Source organism: Stegodyphus dumicola, chromosome 7 (assembly GCF_044657685.1).
Source record: "Stegodyphus dumicola isolate Sdum_Otavi_A_Nest chromosome 7, ASM4465768v1".
Taxonomy (NCBI): domain Eukaryota; kingdom Metazoa; phylum Arthropoda; class Arachnida; order Araneae; family Eresidae; genus Stegodyphus; species Stegodyphus dumicola.
Window position 1 is genome coordinate 182,438,290 of NC_140774.1, and position 24,709 is coordinate 182,462,998.

Genomic DNA, 24,709 nt, shown 5'->3' on the forward strand with positions numbered 1-24,709 from the left:
TGCTTCAGCAAGCATAACTGTCGCAATAGCTTCTTTGAAAAGGATTCATTTTTATCTTCGCTTTGAAGATTAATGCGCGTCGCGGCATTACATTTCATGAACAGAACGTATTATGTCAGAAATGGAAGGGTTCAGTAAAATACTGAAACTAAAAATAGCAGTTCTTATTAAAACGACGTAAAAGAAATTGATACCATAATGAAATTCTACAAAAAAGGGGGCATTTATTTCGTTGTTATGCATGATTAACATAAGTATTTGATGAAACCATTGGGTACCACTGCAAAAATGCTCGATGTCTTAGTGTCCTATCAGAAATTTAATTATCCAAAGAGGTGTATTTTAAATTAAAACTCTCAGTTTATATTTCTGTTGTGCCACCCCCCGCAATCTTCCATTTTGGAAATGGACTCATTGTACTATAAAAATAAATGCAATGAATTAGTGAACAATCTAGCATATCGAATTAAAGCAAAATTTGCAAAGCTAAAAGTCTCTGTAGACAGATAGATATCATAGATTTTTGATTTCTAATACATAGAGAAGTGAAAATTCTCCTAACACGATGGATGCTCTCATTAAAACAAACAATATTAGCTTTTAAAAAATTACCGTTTCCGGAAAACTAATTGCAATAATAAATGGGTGTCAAATGTGATGATAGAAGTGTGTGCTCTGGAAAAAAATATGGAATTAAAGTAACTTACCCAGAAAGGATGACACTTCAAATAATGTGAATTACGAGAAATTTATTATGTCTTGATATCGTGAAATTTGAAATTAATACTAGTATAAATCGAGAAACAATCCAGACAGAAGACGATAGACGGCAAACTACTGCAGCAGTAAGAATCAGTCCTACCATTTTGAGTTTTAATCTTTCGTGCACAAAATGCATACAATTCCAATCTAGTAAATCTCAGTTCATCTTCGTTACACAAAGTTACATGATAAGAAAATTCAATTTTTATAGCGAAGGACTTGAATTATTATTCCAGTATATTTTTGTGGAAACAAAGGCCAATTCTAGCATCAGATGCAACACGTGCACGGGAATTCCTTTCGAGAGCATCTCAAGTCGTAAAACATCATTCATTTACCGCAGAAGTCAGCATCTAGATCAATTTTAGTTGAATCCTCGTATCACTTACTATTATTTTTTGACAAAATGCATTCTCTTGAAACTATATGGAGATGGTCGTCAGAAAGGCACGAAAAGAACAAATCGCAGACACGCATCATCCCCGATCAGGACGGACAGAAGCACGCCCTACCCTTTCGGAGTCTAGCAGCAGAAGAGACTAGTGGTCAATCTCGCTCTGTCATTGAGCGGTCGCAGTGAACAGACTTGATGTTGAATAAATGTGGAGGCTTGCCTGCACACTAATGTTTTACACGTTTTCCATACACATTTAATGCAGTTATGACAAAAATCCATCCTTAAGTTGATTCAAATGAAATGTGTTTCTACAATTGTATTCTGTGTAAAAGCTTGTAGAGACATTAGGTATTTTTTGGATGCCGGAAAGATGAAAAATTAACAGCTCCTTCGCCGGGAATCGAACACCCACGAAGGCATGCTAGGAAAGTGGGAGAAATACCTGATAAGCTTAACATTTCTTTTTACCTCCAGCGAAAAGATTTTAAGGAAAAATAAAACAAAGTCTCACTTGGTATAAAATACATTTCACTTGGTTTATCAGTTTTGCTCATTTCGCCTATGATACAAGTATGTTACTTCTTGCATTTGATGAGAACCCTGGAATTACTTTTCGAATCTGTCAGAGGGTTTACTCCTTGTTAATAGCTGGCATTAAGTGCCATGCTTCTTGTTGGCCTTAGAAATTCTCTGCGGCTTCCAGTACTGTCACTCAAGTTTCACCTTGACGAAAAAGTCTGTTTTGCTATCTGTATTCAAGAAAACTCATGTTTGTTAAGTACCCATTTGTTCTTTACTATCTAACGCAAAATGCAGGATAAAGATTTGGTGCTCATACAGGGTATTTATGAACGAATGGTGCGGTTTTAAAATTTAATAATAATTCGATACATTATTTTATGTGGGCAAACCTTACAGTATATGGGGTGACAACTCTCCAGGTCATGATGCATTAGTCACAACCGTTCAATATGTGCACCCTTAGTCACACAACGCACATCTACACGGTTATCAAATTTTTCCCCTACCCGGTGTAGCAGGTTTGCTTTGATGGTCTGAAGTGCATGCTTTATCCAATCACAGACTTCCTCAAGGGACACGAGCGCTGGCGGTACATAAACTCGTTCTTTAACAAATCCCCAAAGAAAGAAATCATTTGGGATTTGTTAAAAATGTTAAACCGTTGAACGGGCTGGCCATGGAAAAAGGTTGTTGTTTGCGGTTGCAGCATGTCCAATCCATCGTTGCTGAAGAACAAGATTAAGGAGCTTTCGGACATTGCTGTCCAGTTGCAAAATGTAATCGCAGGACCGGATTTAGATTTGACGAGATGCTAAGTTGGTTGAGATGGCTTTTATGAGGGATATAAGTTATTTTTTTTTATATGGGACATGGTACAATTTTTGGGGGTGGCCCCAAGAAAGTGGGTTTTCTGAGTTATAGCTTGTGCAGCTTATACGTAAATACGCTAGCTAGTCTTCAGATCTAGAACTGAGTCACCAACGGTTTCTTGTTCCAAGAAAAATGGACTGTGCACTTTCTCGTGGGCCACCACACAGAAAATATGCATGAAACTCACGCTGCACTGAAACCACAGATCTGGACACCTCAAAACGAAGCACAAAGAAAATTTGTTCCTATTGCGGCGCCATACTAAAATCTGATGCTGCGGTTGCGCTATGATAAGCAAGCAGCAGATAGCGCATGAGAAACTTGGACAATTGTCAATGCTTTACGGTGTAGGTTCTACAGCAGTTACGGTAATACATCGTTTTATTATTAATTTTTAAAACCGCACCATTCATTTATAAACACCCTGTGTGTTGACAGATGCGCTTTCTGTATGTATTCAGAGCGACAAATGAAACTCATAATTTGCATGCATTATATAAATATCATTAACTTTATAATAGAATTTAAATAATATACATCAAATCCTTCAGTGCTTTAATTTAGTCATTAGCTTATTTAGTAAAATTAAGTGAATGACTGTGAAAGTCCCTTGAGAGGATTCTTAAGGTCCATCTCGTTCCTGCGTGTTCCTTCGGAACATAGTCTCTTGCGAGAAAACGCTTATCGCAGTCTCCTGGAATGATTAAAATTGTGAACTCAAATCACCGTTTATGTAAAATTTAAATTTTCAGCTTCAAAGTAATTCCACGCATTTAACAGGCATAGAACGTATTTAACAAGTAATGTGAATGAATGCAAATGTGATAATTTTTGTGATGGATATAGTGTTTTCTCATTTATATGCAAAGAGAAGTGAAACGGTTTTTCATTAATCTTTCTAAAGCGAATTGAAGAATTAACCTAGCCATATGATGAATGTGATTTTAATCTAAATGAACCATTTTCGATTACGGAAATGTTTAGTTATAAATCATCATTTCTTTATAAAACGCCAAATTCCGCTATACATGTGCAGAGTCATTAGGTTATTTTGAAGCAGGGGACGAGAAAGATGTGAAATGTCCTCGCCGGGACTCGAACCCTGGACCTCTCGAATACACATCGTGAGTACTTCCAGTTATACTACGAAGACAAGTGGAAAGGAAGGAGAAAATACCTTACATACTCCTCGCTTCAAGGGGCGTTTGAGGATCAAGGGACCCACTCGCCAAATCCTTATTATGGCAAATTATTATCCACTATCTTTTTAGTTCGGGTACCACTGTAGACTTATTACGTTATTTGGAGCAGGAGACGTGAAAAATGTGCGTGATTTTCATTCATGCTCGTACAAGGTAAAATCAAGGCAAAATAAAATGCTCGTACAAGGTAAAATCAAGGCAAAATAAAATATAATCAGGCGATTCCTTAGCAGCATTACACTTGGTGCTGGTCCTAAGAACATTTTGCCCCTGTTCATATGACAGACTCCTCAACTGTCCACTGGCAAAACGAGATATGCAAGTCTGCTAGCTTTTATGCCCCCCAGAAAATAGGGAGCCACCAGAGGAAACTCTCGTGTTCATGTACTGGAGGGACACTCCAGCGATTCTTAAGTGATTTCTTACACTCAAAGAACACCTCACTACAGGTGCAAAGCATATCTGAGTGGGGAGTTTCTAAAGCAACGGCTTTTGACAGAGATTCCGAAATCTCATTGTCACTAATGCCCACAAGGGAGAGAATCTATTAGCTGTGCACCTCGGAATTAATCGAAAGCCTGGAAAGTAAGTTCAGATAGATATGCCAGCCCTGTCCTCAACTTCTATCCAATCTCTTAGATGTTGCATTGATGATCGGCTGTCAGTTAGATTATATAGTCAGTCAGTTAGACTGTTAGTTAGATTATATATCCACAAAACCATGTTCAACAATATTTTCCACATCGCTCAGGTCTCTTTCAATAGCGATGAGCTCAGATCTGAACACAGAACAAAAACAAACAGCCATCCTAATTGAAGATACCACTACCAGAATGTCTATGATCACACTTGCTGCCATCTGTATATATTTGAAGAGCGTCTTTAGGTATACGACTGATAATTTCTTGGGCTGTCTGTCTTATGAATTCAGAGCTGTCAAAAGTTTTATGAACGTGTTTCAAAAGTTCGGAGTGAAAAATGGATGTCATTAAAGTCACAGATAAGGCTAACACATGGCCTTTTGAGAGTGACGTTCGATCTTGTAAGGGAGGGGGAAGGAAATTAACAAAACCTTGCAAAATTACTTGAGAGAAAAGGGACTGTTTCTTTTCAGTAACCCTTGTAGGAAAAAAACAGTTCCTGTTATGTCGATACATTTGGTGCAGATACGCAAATTACTAAGATGTCTTAGATGAAACTGTTGGAAATACTATGAAACTATTGTCAAATAAATTGAAACGTTTTCGAAAGCACATTTCCTAAAGATTTTTACTAAGAGAAACAAAATATATGTATGTAAATATTGGCTAAAAATTATAACTTATTGATAACATTAAAAACTCAAAAATGTTTTTATAAATTAATTCAGTTTCATAAGAATTTTAACAATCCCTAATAATTTAGTGATTTGTTTTGGGAGGAGGGATTAGGGATCTCTTCGGAAGTTGCGAAACCCTTTATAAAAAGAATGTTAGAAGAATAATATGAGATTTACTAGTTGGAAATGTCTTGCAGACAGACCGCTTAAAAATTAGCATTTTTTTGTAAATCTAGGCATTTTTTTAATTCAGGAATCTACTTTAATTCATTTCTAAACGGAAATCGCATTCATAAACAATAATTCAGGGAATATCTTAAAGTTAAAATAGTACACTCATGTCCATAAATTAAGGATAATTCGGAGTCACGCGGAAATCGAACTCTAAAATAAATATATCACCTGTAAAATCACTACACACATCTTCAAGAATCATATGCAAATTTCAGGAAGTAACCAGACGACACCGATGGTACGTCACAATGACGAGAGTGTAAGAGAGTGATATATAAGGAATACAGGCAAAGAAGTAAAATTGTTCGCAGGCGCTTTATAAGCATTTCTGTGCAATAACCGAATAGTTATGACACGAAGGACGCATTTGGATGATTTTTTACGTGGTAGAATTATCGGCCGTCTGGAATGTGGGCGTACCCAACTGGAAGTATCAGACGAACTTGGAATTGCCCAGAGTGTCATCTCCAAGCTTTGGCAACGATTCCAAGATGATGGTAATGTGAGTGGACGTTACAGCACACGTCGCCCCATAGTTACAACGTCGAATGAGGACCGGTATTTGGCAGTTACTGCCAAAAGAAACAGGCGGAGCACAGCCTCACACCTGTCTCGTCTGCTCTCTTCAGCCACTGGTACGACAATTTCAAGGCAGACCGTGTACAGACGCTTAGGGCAGAGTCAGATGCGTTCCACTTACTGCAACTCACTGTCGCCTGCGGTTAGCCTGGAGTAGAGAGCGTGCATTGTGGACACCGCAACAGTGGGCTTGTATGATGTTTTCCGACGAGTCCAGGTTTAGCTTGCCCTCTGATTCTCGCCGGACTTTCATATGGTACCCGTTACCACCAAGAAAACATCACTGAACTACACCGTTACAGTGGTGCAGGAGTGCTCGTTTGGGGTGGAATTATTCTGGGTTCCAGAACTGACCTGCATTTTCAAATTGGAACCATGACAAGCCAAATCTATCGGGAAGTCATTCTGGAACAACATGTACGTTTGTTTCGGGGTACCATGGACGCACAATTTGTGTTTATAGATGACAACGCTCGTCCTCCCAGTGCAAACATCGTAAGCGAATGCCTTCAATCGGAGGATATCACCCGTATGGACTGGCCAACATTCTCACGGAATTGAGTCCCGTAGAGCACGTGTGGGACATGCTAGGCCGACGAGTTGCAGCCCGTCAACCTCCTCCTACATGTCTACCGGATCATTGCTTTTTGAGTGGTGCAATATCCCCCAAGATTAGCTCGATAGTTTGATACTTAGCATGCCTAGGCGTTGTACGTACTGTATTGCGTCGTCTGGGAGACATACAATGTATTAACAATCATACCAACCATGAAATATTGTTTTTTTTTTGTAAATAGGATTTTTTTTGTAATTTGCTCCAGGAAGACAAAATCGCTAATTTTTTTAATAATATCAAACATATAGCATCTTTTTTTGCTCTTTACCGTTTGTTTAATAAATAAGCTTTACAAATAAGTCAAATTTGTTTTGCTTCTAGCTCTTCCTTTACCTGATTTTGCATTATCCTTAATTTATGAACATGAGTGTATTTCTAAATACATCCGTAATACACAAACACATAAAATAAATTTGTAACTATTACTGTGAAAGGATTTCGAAAAAGAATTTTAAGTGTTATTAACACTCTGAGCGAAAACTCTTCCAGTGGTTAGTTATCCAGTTTCCGGATTTGATGGCCTGATAAAATGTAAAGTACTGCCTATATGTTCTAAGTCTCGTGTACAAGAGATGCAGTAAAAATAATGAAAAATAATACAAATAATGCCCAGAAAGGCTATCAAATTCGTTCTGGTATTTTGCGTTGGTTCACTATATAAACGGCGTTTCACTTTTCAAATTGTTGCCACCAAATGTTAGAGACTTGCATTATATTTAAAGAAATTAAATCGTGAAAAATCTACATGAATGTACGTATGTTTCTCGCATTGGGAAAAATGATACCTAGAGACATAAAATTTTGAATAAGGTAATCCTTCACTCAAATATATGCATCTGGAAGCCCAAATTTGGAATTTATTTTATTATGTATTTCATATTTTGTTAAACATTAACGAATTTTTGATTAACAAACTCAGCGATTTGGAAGCGAGAACTGGCAACACATTACCAAAAAAGAAATTATCTCCAGTGCACGAGACCGTCTATTGGAAGTTCTACAGATATGCTGTTTTTAAATTATTTTGTGATATTGCTATTGAATGGAATTTTATGATTTAAGTGGGATGATACATGATATGTAATAAATAAATGAACGAACCAAAATGTTGAAAAAAAAAGTCCCTTTCGGCGTAATATAAAATCTAAAGGCTTTCAGATTAAAATTTTTTTAATTAACTAAATTAAACCTGGGGAACTCATTCTCTATTATGTCTAACGTTATTGCTTAACTTAAAATACCAGTTTCATGTCTTAAACTTAAATGCACATACTAAGAACAAACTGTTACTTCTTATTAATCTTAGGATTTTTATATTTAAAAAAACTTTTAAGTATGGTTTGTGGTATTTTAAAATAAAATATTTCGCGATATAAGATTGTAACCTCAAATTTTCAGACGATATTCTTTTCTTTTTTAAAATTACTTTTAGTTTTATTTTGAAAATTATGTAAAAAATATTTCCGTAGTCAATTAAAATGGTGCTATTGAATCTTAATTTAGTTCCGTCAAAATGCGTGGCATAATTTAAATCTCGAATAAATCATTAATTTATTTTATGTGCTGAATTTTCGTGATATATACCAAAACAATCGAAACATTTTTAAAAATGCCGAACTGTGCTGCTACCAGCGTTAATTACTCTTCTTTGAAACTTCACTTGCAAGCAATCAGTTACCTATTCAAGGTGGTTTCCATAGAAACGGATGCTAATTTCAATCCGAACCTATCACTGACTGAAGCTTTAATTATATGAAAAGTAATATATCTCCGTGGAACTTATTTATGCAAGTTTATCGTCATCTCCTGTAACCACTTCATTCATTTTCTTTCTAAAAATTAAATTAAAAGTTGAAATATAATTTACTCCAGAATTTTTATCCTTGAAATAATGACCTGTTTCGAATGGGAATTAAACTTGTTCTTTTCCTTCCAATTAAAGTTATTTTTGTCTTAAATTAAGGAGGGTTTTTTTTTCTTGAAAGAGCAAAACACTTGCTGAAAATTTTAAAGAATTAGAAATCTATTTTTAAATATTCTTCTCATTAGAGCTACCAAGCGAATTTATATAAGTGATAAATAATTTCATTTAGTTATTGTCGGCGATATATTGTAACATTTCAGTCCAAACCAAGTCAGTAAAATTTTTAATTAAATTAAACGTACTGTGTTAAATTATCATGCAAGTTTGAAAATACAATTTCGAAGCATTTATCTTCGCTTGTTTGGTATATTAACAAGAAAGCTTTATCTTATATACGTAGTTACTAATTTGATCAAGCTCTGCATCATCTCAAAATATAAATATTGTATTTGAAATCACTTTGCTATTTTTGAGGAATTAACTATGCTTACAATTTACTTACTTCCTTTAAAAAAATAAGTATTTTCTAGATTGATTTTTTAATCAAAGATGCAAACTCTAACCTTCTGAACAGCAAAGCCGTATATTTAAGGACTAGAATATAGTTTTTGGCATCTTTAAGAAACATATATACATGCATTTTGAAACATGTTCAAGAAATTAAGGAAATTTAATAAAAGTTATAAGTTATTTCTCCCGCCTTCTTAGCATGCCTTCGTGGTGTAGTGGTCAGCACGCTCGACGCGTATTCGAGAGGTCCGTGGTTCGATTTCCGGCGAGTGCATTGCTCATTTTTCATCTCTCCAGCTTCCAAATAACTTAATGCCTCTACAAAGTATGTAAAACCAGGAACAAAGTGCAAAGGATATTTTATAATTAAAATCAAAAACATACCTCTTTGACATGACAATTTTGCGTTATTTTCTCCCTCCATTCGGCATGCCTTCGTGGTGTAAATCGTAGCATACTCTACACGTATTCGAGAGGTCTAGAATTCACGTCCAGCGAAGGCAATGCACATTTTTCACGTCTCCAGTATAAAAAATTTCCAATGCCTCCACAGTGGCGCCCGAACTAAAAGATGGTTGAAAATAATTCATTACCACCACGATTTGGCAACTGTGTTTCCTAATTCCCAGTCGCCTTTAAAAGGGGGAGTATATAAGGTATTTTCCTCCTCCTTGCAGCGTGCCTTCGTGGCGTACTGGTATATGCACTCGGCTCATGTTTGAGAGGTCCAAGTAACATAGGGCATTTCTCATTTTTTATGTAATCCTTCAAAATAGGTCTACGGGGTTTCTTAGTAAACCCATTGGAGAAGAATTGGTTTACTAAGAAACCCCGTAGACCAGTTGGAGAAGAATATTTGGCTAATCTTTGGAATATGGTAACAGGTAGTTTAGCGACATTTTGGTAAGGCGATAAAGGTTACTAGCTAGGACTTTAGCAGTGTACATGGATAAAGTCAAGAGTGTGCGCAATGCCATTTTTGTGCAATTCTGGGATGTTTTTTTAAGTGAAACTAGGTCGACGTGTACATGGATACCGTGTACGTGCAATTCTTAAAAACGCGGCAAGCAGTGGGCGATTCTGCACTTTCTCCCAATTTCGCACCTAATCTTCGTCATGATTAAGCACTTTTGTTCCATAAAAGTTCTAGCATAAGCGTAATTCGGCTAGCAGATTGTTGGAAAAAAAATTTTTAGTAAAAAAAAAAAAAAAAAAAAAAAAAAAAAAAAAAAAAAAAAAACTTTATTTTATGAAAACAAAATGGCGTCCAAAAAAAAAAAAAAAAACTAGCAGGTTGCTGTAGCAGGGATGGTCGCCAAATTTTCGCCAAGAAATCGCCAAGTTACCATAATCCGAAGATTAATCGAATATTTTCTTGGTGTTTCAATACGTTAAAAATACTTATTTTAACAATAAATAATATATCTTCCGATTTTTGCAAAAATTTAGGGGGTTTTCATGACAAATTATTTTTAGAAAGGTTTATTATGCCAAGAATCAGAAATATATGTGGGGAAAAGCTGAAGATGATGTCACTCCGTAAATAATGAAGAATCCGTTTTCTTCCACACCCCAGAAACATTTAATAATTACGTACAAAACTACAGTTTAAAATTGGGATGTAATAGTAGCTTAGCGCCTCCTCGCGCTAGTTAAATATAAAGACAATTTTGAATCACTTTCGATGTTTAAAAGCAGTCCCTAAGCGTTTACTGGCGCTCGCCGTCAAATTAAAGTCAATTGTCACCACCTTCACGGGGTCTGAACATGTCGTCTGTGCTTCGCTCTGACTGCGGGTGCGCAGGCGATAAGTTTTTTTTTCGGTCAGGTGATGCCCTCTGGTGACTGCAGGACTTACTGATACCACATATATTTTGTAGTTTAACGCTGGAAGCGATGAAAGAATATCAAATATCCTTTAAAAATATGTTTTTGAATGAAACGTTATAAGGTATATTGTCTCTTCTTCTAGCATGTATTCCTGGTATAACGACAAGCACACTCGGTGCGTATTTGAGAGGACCAGGTTCGAATCCCGTAGAGGACATTGCACATTTTTCAGCGTCTCCAGCATCATAGAAATCTAGTGACTCTAGAGGGGCGCCCGAACTAAGAGGGGGTGAGCAGTAATTTATCACCACTAGGATCTGGCAACTGGGTTCCCTAATCCCAGTCTCCCTTTAAAAGGGGAATATATAAGGTACTTTCGCCCTCTTTGTAGCATGCCTTCGCGGTGTAAGGTAGCACACTCGGCACGTACCCGAGAGGTCCAGGTTCAAGTCCCGGCAAGGCCCTTGCAAATTTTTCACATATCCTGCTTCAAAATAACCTATTGACTCTACAAAGTTATAAAACATACAATGGCTCCCAAAAGTGTTCCTACACTTATGATTTTCATTGAAATACGGCTTTATTGGCTAATTAAAAGTAAACTTTCCGAATGAGATTTTAATAGTAAGATCTATAATCTATTCGTAACAAAATTACATGAAATATTTTTAAAATATAGCGAAATTTTATTTTTAAGAAATTAATAACCAAAAAATGATAAACATTTTATCTCCCAAAAGTCTTCGCACACTGAAATATTTTTGGATAAAGTCAAAATTAGAATTGTCGTTTGCCCCTTTTTACTTCCTTGTACGAAGTAAAAAGGAAGTACTGTAATCGCGAAAAGTTTCAGGCAGCATATTTCAACGAAAATATCCCATTTTGGCCTCTTTCAAATGCAATTTAACGATGTATTTCCGTGATATCTGTATGTAAGGACAGAATAAAACACTCTTTTCCTCCAAAAAAATTATAAAACTGCTTTAAAATGAATTCTGAAGAGAATTTTTCGTGGCGTCTGTACGAACGTATGTACGTACGTATCTCGCACAACTCAAAAACGAGTAGCCTCAGAACGTTGAAATTTTGTATATAGGACTGCTATATCATGGAGATGTGCACCTCGTATTTTGGTTGCAATCGGCCGCACCAAACGTATATAAATATATATATATATATATATATATATATATATATATCCACTCTGTTACCCGGCTCAGTGATCTCAGTTTCTTTACGCTTATATGTCTGTAAATTGTACATTTTTTGCTTTAAAAATGATTGAATTATGTTGTTCTTATCTTCCGGTTGAGGTTTTCATGCCTTTAGTAAATCTGTATGTAATATTTTTAGAATTATCAGCAATTTTAAAGTTGTTTAATTGTCGCTAAGCCTGTTTTAATGGCGGCCATTAATGTTTACATTTGAAACAGGAGACTAGTGGATTCGTTGCCAATCTGGAGAAACTTAGTTTCGCAACAACAAAGATAACGCATTCATTTATTATTGCCAATTAAATCATGCTTAATTCTTTCTGGAATTTTTTCGAGGAAATAAGTGTTTGAGATTCACTTCGTAATTTGTAATATAGATATTTTGAGTTTTTATGTATTTTTGCCTTCTCGCGAAGTGAAAACTGAATTAATTGAATGAGAAATACTCAATCGTCTGTGAAAAACTGTTTCTTTTTTGTTTTGTTTGCTTAATTTCTTTTATACATAGTTCTAGCTTTATTAGAGTATTTGAATGGAACATGTGGCAACGATTAGATAATTCTTTAAATGATATAAATTGTGTGCATTCTGAGTTATAATATGAACGAAATATAATACTGTTAAGTAAACCCAACGCCAGAGTAACGCTATGGTAAACAATGTGAATTTTAAAGAATGCATTTATTCTATTGTGGTTTATGCGCTGTTGGCGAAGTAGTTTAATTCAATCTAATAAGTTTAAATGAATTGCAAAAAATGCGTATAATTTAATATTCCGTACAAGGAAGTCATGTGGTGTACACCTCAGATTTTTTTAATTTTCGCATTACGGTGGCATTTAAAAAATCGTTTGCTGTAATATTTTATTGTTTACTTCATAATATTCTATTTATTATTGAAAAATGGGTCGCAGTCGTAGAGAAATTACAAACAGCATTTGGAAATTGATAACTTTTCACCATAGCAGTGGTAAATCAATACGAAATATAGCTAAATTAGTTAATTTATCCCATTCTACAGTGCAGCATGTGATAAAACGCTTTAAAAACGAAAATCGGATTGAAAACGAGGTAAGAAAAGGTCGACCGAGAAAGTCAACTAAACGTGATGAAAGATTTATTATTAGAAAATTTGTGAAAAACCAATGTTTGATTGCTGTAAAAGTTTCTGCAGAATATGATGCAAAGTTTCCTACTTCAAATTCACCTGAAACTGTTCGACGAGTTCTCAGAGAAGCTGAATTATATGGGCGTTCTGCCCATAAAAAAAAATTTGTTAGTGAGAAAAACAGAAAGCTTAGGCTTTCATTCGCAAAATCAATGATAAATACACCCGAAACGTACTGGAATAATGTCCTATTTGCTGACGAAAGCAAATTTAACATTTTTGGTTCCGATGGTCGAATAACTGTTTGGACAAGAAAAAATGAGGAACTCCATTCTAAGAACTTAGTTGGAACAGTTAAGCATGTCGGTGGGGGTGTTCGTGTGTGTGTGTGGGGGGGGAGCATGACAGCATCAAGAGTAGGTAATTTGGTATTTATTGATGACATAATGAATCATTCTCTTTATTTAAATATTTTAAGAGACAATTTAAAATTATCAGCCCGAAATTTGGGTATTGGAAACAACTTTATTTTTAATCATGATAACGATCCTAAATACACGGCTCTCAATGTTCGCCTGTAGTGTCTCTATAACTATCCACAGGTTTTGAAAACACCATCTCAGTCGCCAGATTTAAACCCCATAGAACACATTTAGAAAGAGCTGGAGGTCAGAGTATTAAGTACGACATCAAATCGAAAAACGAACTCAAAACAGCCATGATGGACATGGAAGAAACATGTAACATGGAAGAATGGATGAACATTGATACAGAAATTACAAAAAAAAAAAAAAAAAAGAAAAAAAAGAAAAAAAAAACTAGTAATATCTATTCCCAGACGTTTAAAAGCTGTTGTGGATGTTAAAGGATATCCTACTAATATTAATTTAACGAAAAATGAAAATATTGAATATGTCAAGATTTTTTTGAAGTGTACGAAGACTTTTGTGAGATAAAATGTTTGTCATTTTTTGATTATTAATTTCTTAAAAATAAAGTTTCGCTATATTTTAAAATTATTTCATGTAATTTGGTTACGAATAGATCATAGATCTTATTATTAAAATCTCATTCAGAAAGTTTACTTTTAATTAATGGATACAGCCCTATTTCAATGAAATCATAAGTGTACGAACACTTTTGGGAGGACACTGTATAGATGTCTTAATAATTTTATAACACGTAAATTGTTTCTTCATTCATTCTTTCAAACGATTTATTTGAATTCTGTATGTTTCCTCTAATTTATCCTCATTAACGACATAAATAGACATATTTTAAGAAATGTCAGTTGTTTAGCTTGTTCGTTTGTTTGATTTTTACACTTTGATAATGAAAACATAGCTTTCATTTTATTTATATTGAACTTTTCTAGGTTTTGTTCGATTTTTAATATTCTTTTAGTTCACATTCTGCTGTCTATCAACATTTAGAAAAATAATTTTATGTTTTAATAATATAAGTGTCGCATTTTATTCTTGATCGTTTTCTACGCTGGAAGAACTTTATGATTTGAACAGAAATGTACTGAAAGAAATAGTCTGATGGGTTCAGGATGAAGAATTTTCAATAGAGAATACTGTAAGCACAAAGAAATATCATGGGTTTTAAAGAATTAAAGCCATGCAATATTTTATATTTGATATGCAATTCTAGTTTCAGTATGAACTTTTACATTCTGGTTTAAACTGGATCTTTAAACTAAAGCTTATATTTAATGAAATCGTTTCGAGCATTTCTGTAAAGCGGAATGTGAAATTAACTCTGGATTAAAAATTTTTGGTTTAATTGAATATCGTCAGCGACTGAGAGAATAACTGCAAACTTACTTTTGAAACATTTATTTCATAGTTGCTTATCATATAAATATATTGTTGCGAAATATTGTTGCCCGGTTACAGCCGAAAACATCGCGGCAAAAACATCGCAGACGAAAACGTCGCGGAGAAAACAACGCAGGGCGAAAATATCGTGCTACAAAACATCGTGGAAGAAAACATCGCAAAGAGAAAATATCGCAGTTCTAAAACATCGTGGTACAAAACATCGTCGTCGAAAATAAAGCGGTTCAAAAACTTCGAAGTTTAAAAACATCGTCGTCGAAAATATCGTGGTAAAAAATAAAGTGTTTACAAATCATCGCATGACGATAACATCGCAGAAATGTTTTTTTCAGGTTTTAATAAATATAAATGGATATTCCCATAATGATTTGTGAGCGCAAGATGGAAAGAAGAATAATTTTTACTTTCATACTTTTTATTAATTAATAAATTTTTGCTGAGAAAATAAAAAGGAAACTTAAGCATAAAAAATTAATGCAACTTGTAGCACTTAATAGAATTTTAAACCGACATAGTTAACTAACAAAGCCCATTAATAAATCATTTTTATAAAGTTTTTACTGGTAATTTTTCATGAAATGTATAATCTATAAGTTGCATTTAATGTTCTATGCTTAAGTTTCCTTCTTACTTTTTCAGCAAAAATTTATTAGTTAATAAAAAAATGTGAAAGTAAAAATTATCCTTCTTTACACCTTTCGCTCCTAAATCATTATGGGAATATCCATTTACAATTATTAAAACCTGAAAAAAACATGTCTGCGATGTTATCGTCATGCGATGATTTGTAGATACTCTATTTTTTACTATGATATTTTCGACGACGATGTTTTTAAACTGCGAAGTTTTTGAACCGCTTTATTTTCGACGACGATGTTTTGTACCACGATGTTTTAAAACTTTGATGTTTTCTCCCACGATGTTTTGTAGCATGATGTTTTCGTCTTGCGTTGTTTTCTCCGCGACGTTTTCGTCCGCGATGTTTTTGCAGCGGTGTTATCGTCGGACACCGAAATGCCCAACTCCGATAAGCTAGTTTCCCCCTAAGCGGATTTAGGTTTGCCAGAAAGTGGAAAGAATATTCAGGAATGCCATATTTGGCGCGAAATCGCCTATTTGCAGCCAAAATTGACGATATGCCATAGACGGAACGAGAATATTCTAGAAGGAATTCTTGCCAGTTTTCCCGAGAACATTCTGAAATGTAGCTCAAAAGCTATATATAACCCGCTTGTACGCGGCGTATCAAGGGTATCTTGAGAATAGTAGAGAGTATGCTGAGTTCAGTAGTAGTATCTTGAGTTCGGATATTAGCTCGAGACCAAACACCTGAGTCGGGAGCTGTACTTTAGTGCCTTGTTGTGAAGGTGTTTGTGAAGCTTCACCATTATAGCCCGAAGCTTGTGTGAGTGATTGTTTCAGCGTGTTTATCGTAATGTTTCGACAATTGTAACGTGTCTTTAGAACTGCCCTGTGCAATATTGACGAATAAATTGTGTTTTGATTCTTCATCAGGTGTTGTCATCAATCACTCCAAATCCACGAACCCGTAGAACGCAACAATATCGATATTCACGTCTTCGCAAAAAATTCTTTACGCTGGAATAGTACAACTCAAAAGTTTTAGAAAAATATTTCAGTGTGTGCTTAAAATCACATGCATATATATGAATTTCTGAGGCTTGTACTAGTAATTTATATGCAGATTTGCTGACATTAACATCAAAAAGCGCTTTCTGCAATTATATTGATTTTTGCTTTCTTCTTTTTTCCAGACTGTAAGAGTTTTACATATTTTCACTGTGAGAAGTCTGATATCTTGATGTGTACTGCAGAAAAGAAAAAGTGCAGGAATTGGGATGGCCACTCATTTCACGAAAGTAAGACATTCTCATTCCTTTTCTTTCTTTTATGTTTTCGTAATGAAAAAGTCATTTATAAGGATTACTCTAACGGTACCACTTCCTTCGCGTATAAGAACGGATCATTTTCAGCTTGGACAGAGCATACTTAAATGTCAGCATATAATAGAAAAAATCAGTTGTGCATTTTCGATCATGCAAAAATCATCTGCAGGTGTGAAGAAAATTTAATTTCACATAGCAGTAACAAAATAAGTCGTTTGCATTATGAAATAAATATGTTTTTTTATTTAAAACTGCATGCTTCAAACGCTACCTCTGATTGAATCTGGAGCAAATTTTATACCGCCCCATTTTTAAATCACTGCGAAATGGCGAAAATCGAATTATGAGAAAATTTTTATTTAGTAGTTGAAACACATCGATTTATCACCATATTAATTAATTATGTACGCGCTGGTGTGATGTTAAATGTAAAGCAAAGCTTAAAAGAAGAAAACATACTTATCCCAAAGTTTCTACACAACGATTTTATTACTAAGGTATTTTCTCTTCCTTTCTGCATGAATTCGTGGTGTAGTGGTAGCACACTCGGCGCGTATTCGATAGTTGCAGGTTCGAGTCCTGGAGAAGGCTTTGCTCATTTTTCGTGTATTTCTTGCTACAAAAAACCTAATATCTCTACAGTGGCGCCCGAATTAAAAAAGGGTTGTGTATGTCGATTCTTTAACACCAGGATTTAGCAAATGGGTAAAAGCGGGAGCATATGAGGTAACCCACCTAACCAAACAAGTTGATCTTATAGGAAGTATATAAGGTGTTTCCTCCCGCCTTCCACTATGGCTTTCTGGTGTAACGGTTGGTAAACTCGCCACGTATTCGAGAAATCCAGGTTCGAGTCCCAGCAAGGGCATTTCTAATTTTTCATGTCCCCAGTATCAAAATATTCTAACGACTCTACAGTGGCGCTCCCAGTAAAGGTTGGTGGATGGTGTTTCTTCACCGACAGTATTTGTCGATTGGACCCCCTAATCCCCAGACACCGCTTTGAAAGGGAAAATATGTAAGGTATTTGCTCCTTCCTTTCTGCATGCCTTCGTGGTGTAATGGTAGCAAACTCGGCGCGTATTCGAGGTGTCCAGGTTCTAGTCCCGGGGAAGGCACTGCTCAATTTTCAGGTCTCTTGCATCAAAATAAACTAACGACTGTACAATTTTATGCAAACCACTGTAAATTAGCTCACTAAACATCGTCTTTTGAATCATTTAGTTTCTTAGCTTTCATCCTGCTGTGCTTATGAATGTAGTAAATTAGTATGCAGAAAGTAGAAAATTAAATTATGTATGAATTAATAAACAGTTTTCGAAATCTAAGTGCTATTTATAACGCCATATTTATAGCAGAACCCATAAAAGCTATCGAAAGATTTAAAATATACTGGTAATGCCCACCTTACGGCAGAACTAAAACATAACTGGAGTTAGAGCCAAAGCATACTGGATATTGGGAAAGTTTGGACCGCAGAATGCAGGAATAAGGAGATGTAACTTGTACATCCAAAAAATTCAAAATACGTAAGTTGGTTGCGAAGAAAAACACACTGAGAAACTTCTAAATATGAAGTTAGATGAGCTTATTAGCTTGAGCCATATTTATAGCAGAACCCATAAAAGCTATCGAAAGATTTAAAATATACTGGTAATGCCCACCTTACGGCAGAACTAAAACATAACTGGAGTTAGAGCCAAAGCATACTGGATATTGGGAAAGTTTGGACCGCAGAATGCAGGAATAAGGAGATGTAACTTGTACATCCAAAAAATTCAAAATACGTAAGTTGGTTGCGAAGAAAAACACACTGAGAAACTTCTAAATATGAAGTTAGATGAGCTTATTAGCTTGAGCCAGCTTGGTAGAGGCTTATCTCTTGTTGATCTTGATGGTAACTGAAGAAGGAAAGACGTTTTCGCGAGGTACGTAATTAACATTTCTTCGCTAACACCAGACGAAACTGCATACTCCGTTGAGATTTAACTCGCAGAAAAGTTTGATGTCATTCTCATAGAAATTTCTCTGAAGATACATAGACACCATGAACCGATATAGCTAAACAGAAATGCAAAATTTCCAACTAGTTGCTGTTGAAACGTGAGGAATGAAACATGAAGACTCATGCGTCATAATCTCACTGGTGGCCCAAAACAAGAAAAGTGCAGGAATAACATGCAAGCCAATTTCTGGATTGCATTCATGGATAATTAGACTATTATGTATATGATATTATGTTTGTAACGTGAGTCATTGGCAATGCGGGAATATAATGAAATATTAAAGGAATCATTATAGCCAATACTTGAAGAAAATGGTGGAACAATTTCATAGAAAGATATTGTGTCCGTGCAATGACATGTCCACTATGCTTACGCAATACTGTACATTATACAGGGTAATTCAGCACAGTTACAAACTTTCAGGAGAGATAAAGAACACCTAGACTATGGTAAATCACATCGGCATGCGTGGTCGAAAACGCTTTTTTGGCGCGACTAGTGGCGATGCAGAACACAAGGAAGGAAGGACATGAACAGAGTGAGAAAGTCTGTTTATCCTGCTTAGCACAGGTAAAATGTTGGAACGCGTCACATTATAGACTTGATGTGCGTCTCTATCTAAATTCAACGTATCCTTAACACTGGATTGGCAGGGGTTGTCCAGTGTATTTGCCAACAAGATCGCCAGACCTAACTTACATTGACTACTTCCTGTGGAGAGGATACGTCAAGACACTGGTGTACGAAACCCGAAAGTTAACACTTCTGATGGACTTGTTGCACACGTCGTGGCAGTTTCTGAAGAATTGCAGGACATGCCTGGTATTTTCCAGAACGTCCATGCGTCGGAGATTTGTGGCTTGCATCAAGGTCCGAGGTCCTAATTTCGAACACCTTCTTTGATGCCAATCGCTGTCTGTTTTTGACCTTACTTCTAGGTTTCTACTGTACTAAGCATAATAAACATATGTTCCAGAATGTCCATGCGCCGGGGATTTGTAGTCTGGTATATTCCAGAACGTCCATGCTTCGGAGATTTGTGGTATGCATCACGGTCCGAGTTCCTAATTTTGAACATCTTCTTTGATGACAATCGTTGTCTGTTTTTGACCTTACTTCTAGGTTTCTACTGTACTAAGTATAATAAACATATTTTTCCAGAACGTCCATGCGTCGGGAATTTGTGGGCTGCACCACGGCCCGAGGTCCTAATTTCTTTGATGAAGAACACCTTCTTTGATGAAAACCGTTGTCTGTTTTTTTTTTTTTTTTTTTTCTAGGTTTCTACTGTACTACGGATAATAACCATATTGTTGCGTGCGTACGGGTTCGTTATGAAATGAATGCACAAGTCCGATGAAAAATGAGCAAAAATTTATTATTATCACAACAAAAATGCTTAAATTTTCTCAAATTATCATGCAGTATTACAATATCTCACTGTAGTTATATTTTAACTACTCAAATGTCCAATAGAACGTAATTCAAAACAGCTAAAGTAAGCTAATCCGCGAATTCGCTACAGTCAACAAGAGCAGTTTTCTAAACAACAACTAAGCAACTACGAACTGAGATGTTTTCCTCCTTTATAACATTTTAAAATCACGCGCGAGAATTTTCTAGTACTTTCTCGAAATCAAAAAGACATATTTATTTATTTAATGCACGCGCTCTTGTATTTTTAATTTTCTGGCTTAGCTTTCTTCTTTTAATATTTGTCACGCGCTGCACTGCGCGGGAAACGAAACCATTTAATTTATAATTGAACTAACATTAGCTTTTTAAATACCACATTCGTAACACTGCCCCCTTCCCAAGGATTGCACGTCCCGGGCCGTACAATCCCTGAACAGGATGCCAAACTTACAACTAAAGTATAAATGCAATAATAAGCATTACATTACAATAATAAACAACATGAACAATAAATGTAATAAATAAAACAAATGAAATGCTATCAAATACAAATCAAATACTAATCAAATACTAAATGTAAATCAAATACTAAATACAAATAAATCAAATACACATTTAAAAACAAAAAGGACCATGGTCTTATACTATTTACAATTATTTTTATTACGTACTATGGCCATAGTAATGAGGTAACCTGTCGTAATGAACGACTTTAGGTTTAGAGTTCGAAGACTTACGAATCCGAACCAAGACGTCATTCAGCCTGTTTAGGATTGTGTACGGGCCATCCCAAGGTGACTGTAATTTCGGACAAGTCCTTTCCGTCGAGTTGGATTCCACAACCACACCTTGTCTCCTTTGTTGAATCCATGTCCAGTAGCTCTCGCGTTGTATCTGGTCTTAACTTTCTCCGTCGCCAAGTTCACTCGCTTTCGTGCGGAACGGTGCATCACTTCAAAACGGGCATAGACATCTTAGATGTGTTCCTCAGGCGATGAAGGCGCATCTGTATGGCGATTAAACAGGCGGTCACAAGGCAGACGAAGGTCTCGACCTTAGAGCATCTGTGATGGTGAATACCCGGTAGTCTGGTGTTTCTCTCCGACCATAGTAGGATTTCGGCGGCTTTCTGAATAGGGTCTTTCACATGAGACGTCGGCGTTTCCAGGCGATGATTCCTTTTGAAGATGGATCCTCATGTCTTCAGATGCTGAGAACAGCTTATTGTTTTTGAAGACTAAGGAAAAATTATTTTCCTTAGAAATTTCCTTAGAAAGGCCAATCCGAGTATGTATGAATCTGTAATATCCGCCACATAAGCCGTATGATGGTAGGCGGCACTTCCAAACATGATTTCACGTTTAACTTCCCATCTATGTCGATCTTATCACCAGACGCAGTCTGAAGGGTAGCACAGGATGGCGTCCAAAAAGTTTATCTTTAAACTCTTCAGCTAAATCTTTCCTAATGATGGTAACATTAGCTCCTGTGTCAATGATCATATTGCAAGGAACTCCATCGATATTTCCACTGATGGGCAGTCCGTTACTGTTCCACTCACTCTAGAAATTTTACATTATCTGGCAACCTCCGTTCCTTGATGTGGTCATTAATTTGTTTCCTGCGTCGTTGCTGAGAAATGGTCTCAATTTCCGTACCCTGGGGTGTTCTGCAATTCTTTCGTACGTGGCCTTCAGTTCCACAGTTCCAGCACTTTGGTTTCTTGTCAATCCTTTTCTGTCCCATGGCATTTAATTGGCTATTTAACCCGCCTCTCTTACTTTCCGTGCTTTGGGGTGTTCTGCAGTTCCTTTGTATGTGGCCTTCAACACCGCAGTTCCAGCACTTTAGAGTTGGTTTCTGCTCACCAATATTCCGTCTCAAGGCATTCACTGGTCTTGTCAAATCATCCATTTTATTATCCGTGCCCTGGGGTGTTCTGCAATGCCGTCGTAGGTGACCTGCAGAACTACATCTCCAACACCTTCGAGCCACTTTGTTCTCACTGCTACTCCGTATCAAAGCGTCGACTTGTTTGGATAAATCATCTGAACGAGCCATCATTTGATCCACTGGCTCGTGGGCTCGCACAGCTCTGGCTGGGTAGCGATCTCTACTAGTTGCTTGCTGGGCTGCCTCGAATTTCTTGGCGTACACTAAAGCGCTTTTCAAATCTTTAACATCCGCCATTCGCAGTGCTTTCTGTATTTCAGGGTCCCGGATGCCATCGATGAAATATTGCAGGGACAGGATTTCTCTTGTTTCTGTCGGACACTCCGAAAAGGCGTGATGTGACAGCCTTTCAACATCCGTGGCGAGTTCCTGAAGTGTTTCAGTTGGCTTCTGTTGGCGGGATTTTAATTGAAGCCTACGGTAGTCTTTCAGGCATTTCTCCCCAAAGCGCAGCTCCAATGCGCCGGATAGAGCTTCAAAGTCTAATCTCTGGTTTTCGTAAAGAGTCTGCAGGATATCCGCTGCGTCTGCTCTCAAAGAAGCGGCAAGATGACAGGCCTTAGCTTGGGAATCCCATCCATTCGCATCCGCAACTATAGAAAATTGGGTCTTATACACTTGCCAGGACGTCTTCCCATCATATGTGTATAGCTTTAGAGATGGACGAGCAGGCATCGGAAAGAATTTAAAATCATCACTCCTGCTCCCTGCCGTCGCTACGAATTTCTTTAGAGTATCCATTTCTTTGGCCACTGCAGAAACTCTTTCATCAATTTGTGGTTCGATTTGTTGTTTAACAGGACAAACTCTTCCTTCTACTTCTTCTTTGAATGAATCAACTCTGTAACCTATTTGTTGTTCCACGGCCGAAACTCTGTCTTCTATTTGCTTTTCACAGAAGAAAAGTTTTCTTCAATTTGTCCAACTTTAATTTCGACCGCGTCTATTCTGCTTTCCATAGCCTCAAATTTATTTTCTATTACGCAGGCAATTTCTCTTTTCATTTCGTTCTGACCTGCTTTCATGTCGTCTTTAACGGATTTCATCTCTTCCTTAAAGAATTCCTGGCCCAATTTCATTTCCTCCTGATTAGATTTCATCTCATCTTTAAGCGAGGCAAACGCTGATATCAACTGCCTTAATTGCTCTTCCATCGCTCTTGTTATTGACATTCAAATCCCACTCCTGACACCAAATATTGTTGCGTGCGTACGGGTTCGTTATAAAATGAATGCACAAGTCCGATGAAAAATGAACAAAAATTTATTATTATCACAACAAAAATGCTTAAATTTTCTCAAATTATCATGCAGTATATCTCACAGTAGTTATCTTTTAACTACTCAAATGTCCAATAGAACGTAATTCAAAACAGCTAAAGAAAGCTAATCCGCGAATTCGCTACAGTCAACAAGAGCAGTTTTCTAAACAACAACAAACTAAGCAACTACGAACTGAGATGTTTCCCTCCTATTATAAGATTTTAAAATCACGCGCGAGAATTTTCTAGTACTTTCTAGAAATCAAAGAGATATTTATTAAATGTTTAATGCACGCGCTCTTGTATATTCAGTTTTCCAGCTTAGCTTTCCTTTAATATTCGTCACGCGTTGCACTGCGTGGGAAATAAAACCATTTAATTTATAATTGAACTAACATTAGCTTTTTAAGTACCAAATTCGTAACACTATGTTCCAGAACATCTATGCGTCGGGGATGTGTGGTCTGGTATATTCCAGAACGTCCATGCTTCGGAGATTTGTGGTATGCATCACGGTCCGAGGTCCTAATTTCGAACATCTTCTTTGATGACAATCGTTGTCTGTTTTTGTCTTTATTTCTAGGTTTCTACTGTACTAAGCATAATAAACATATGTTCCACCCTGTTCGTGTCCTTCCATTCTTCTATTTTGTGTTGTCACTACTGCACTAGGAAAACATTTTCAACCAAGCGTTACTACGTGATTTTCCACCGTCTAGGTCAGGAGTCTTCTACCCTTTTTGTGCCTAACAGCACATTCTCGAATATCTGTTGAACGGCGAGCACCTTTTACTTTTTCAATGGGAATTTATAGTTGGATAGAGGATACATGCGCATAAAAAAAAAGAGATCCGTCGCATTTAGCTTTGTGCTGGTGTTAGAAGCAATTTATATTCTATTAAAAATGAGAAACCTTCCAGATAGTATTTTACTGAAAACTAAAACATTTTCATTGTGATCACACAACGGCGGGCACACATTAAACGATCGACGTGCGCCATGGTGCCCGCGGGCTTATGTTTGAGAGCTCCTGGTGTAGATGTATTCTATTTCTCTGAACGTTTGTAACCGTTGTGCTGAAACACTCTGTATTCGTGACCCGTTAAAACTTGATACATCCGAATAGACGCATCTTCTATTATCTCTATACCGCCAAGATTGTTCTTCATAACTAATTTTTCCTTCATTCAGAAATTTTGAATGTCAAAATGTGAATACTTAAAAGGTTTTAGTCAACCTAAGGAATATTTCAAGTTAAATTATAAACAATTGTAAAAAGAAAAATGAGTATACTTTT

At 36.3% G+C, this 24,709-nt stretch overlaps 1 protein-coding gene across 1 annotated transcript in view; it reads left to right on the forward strand.

The window, feature by feature from the left end:
* LOC118189558 (bone morphogenetic protein 1-like) overlaps positions 1 to 24,709 on the forward strand; it is a 1,084,318-nt gene that overhangs the window by 677,744 nt on the left and 381,865 nt on the right. Inside the window, exon 3 of the mRNA XM_085821451.1 lies at positions 16,645 to 16,749. Within this exon, the coding sequence (XP_085677577.1) occupies positions 16,729 to 16,749 (21 nt within the window). The 5' untranslated portion in view covers positions 16,645 to 16,728. The remainder of the gene's footprint in view (positions 1 to 16,644; positions 16,750 to 24,709) is intronic.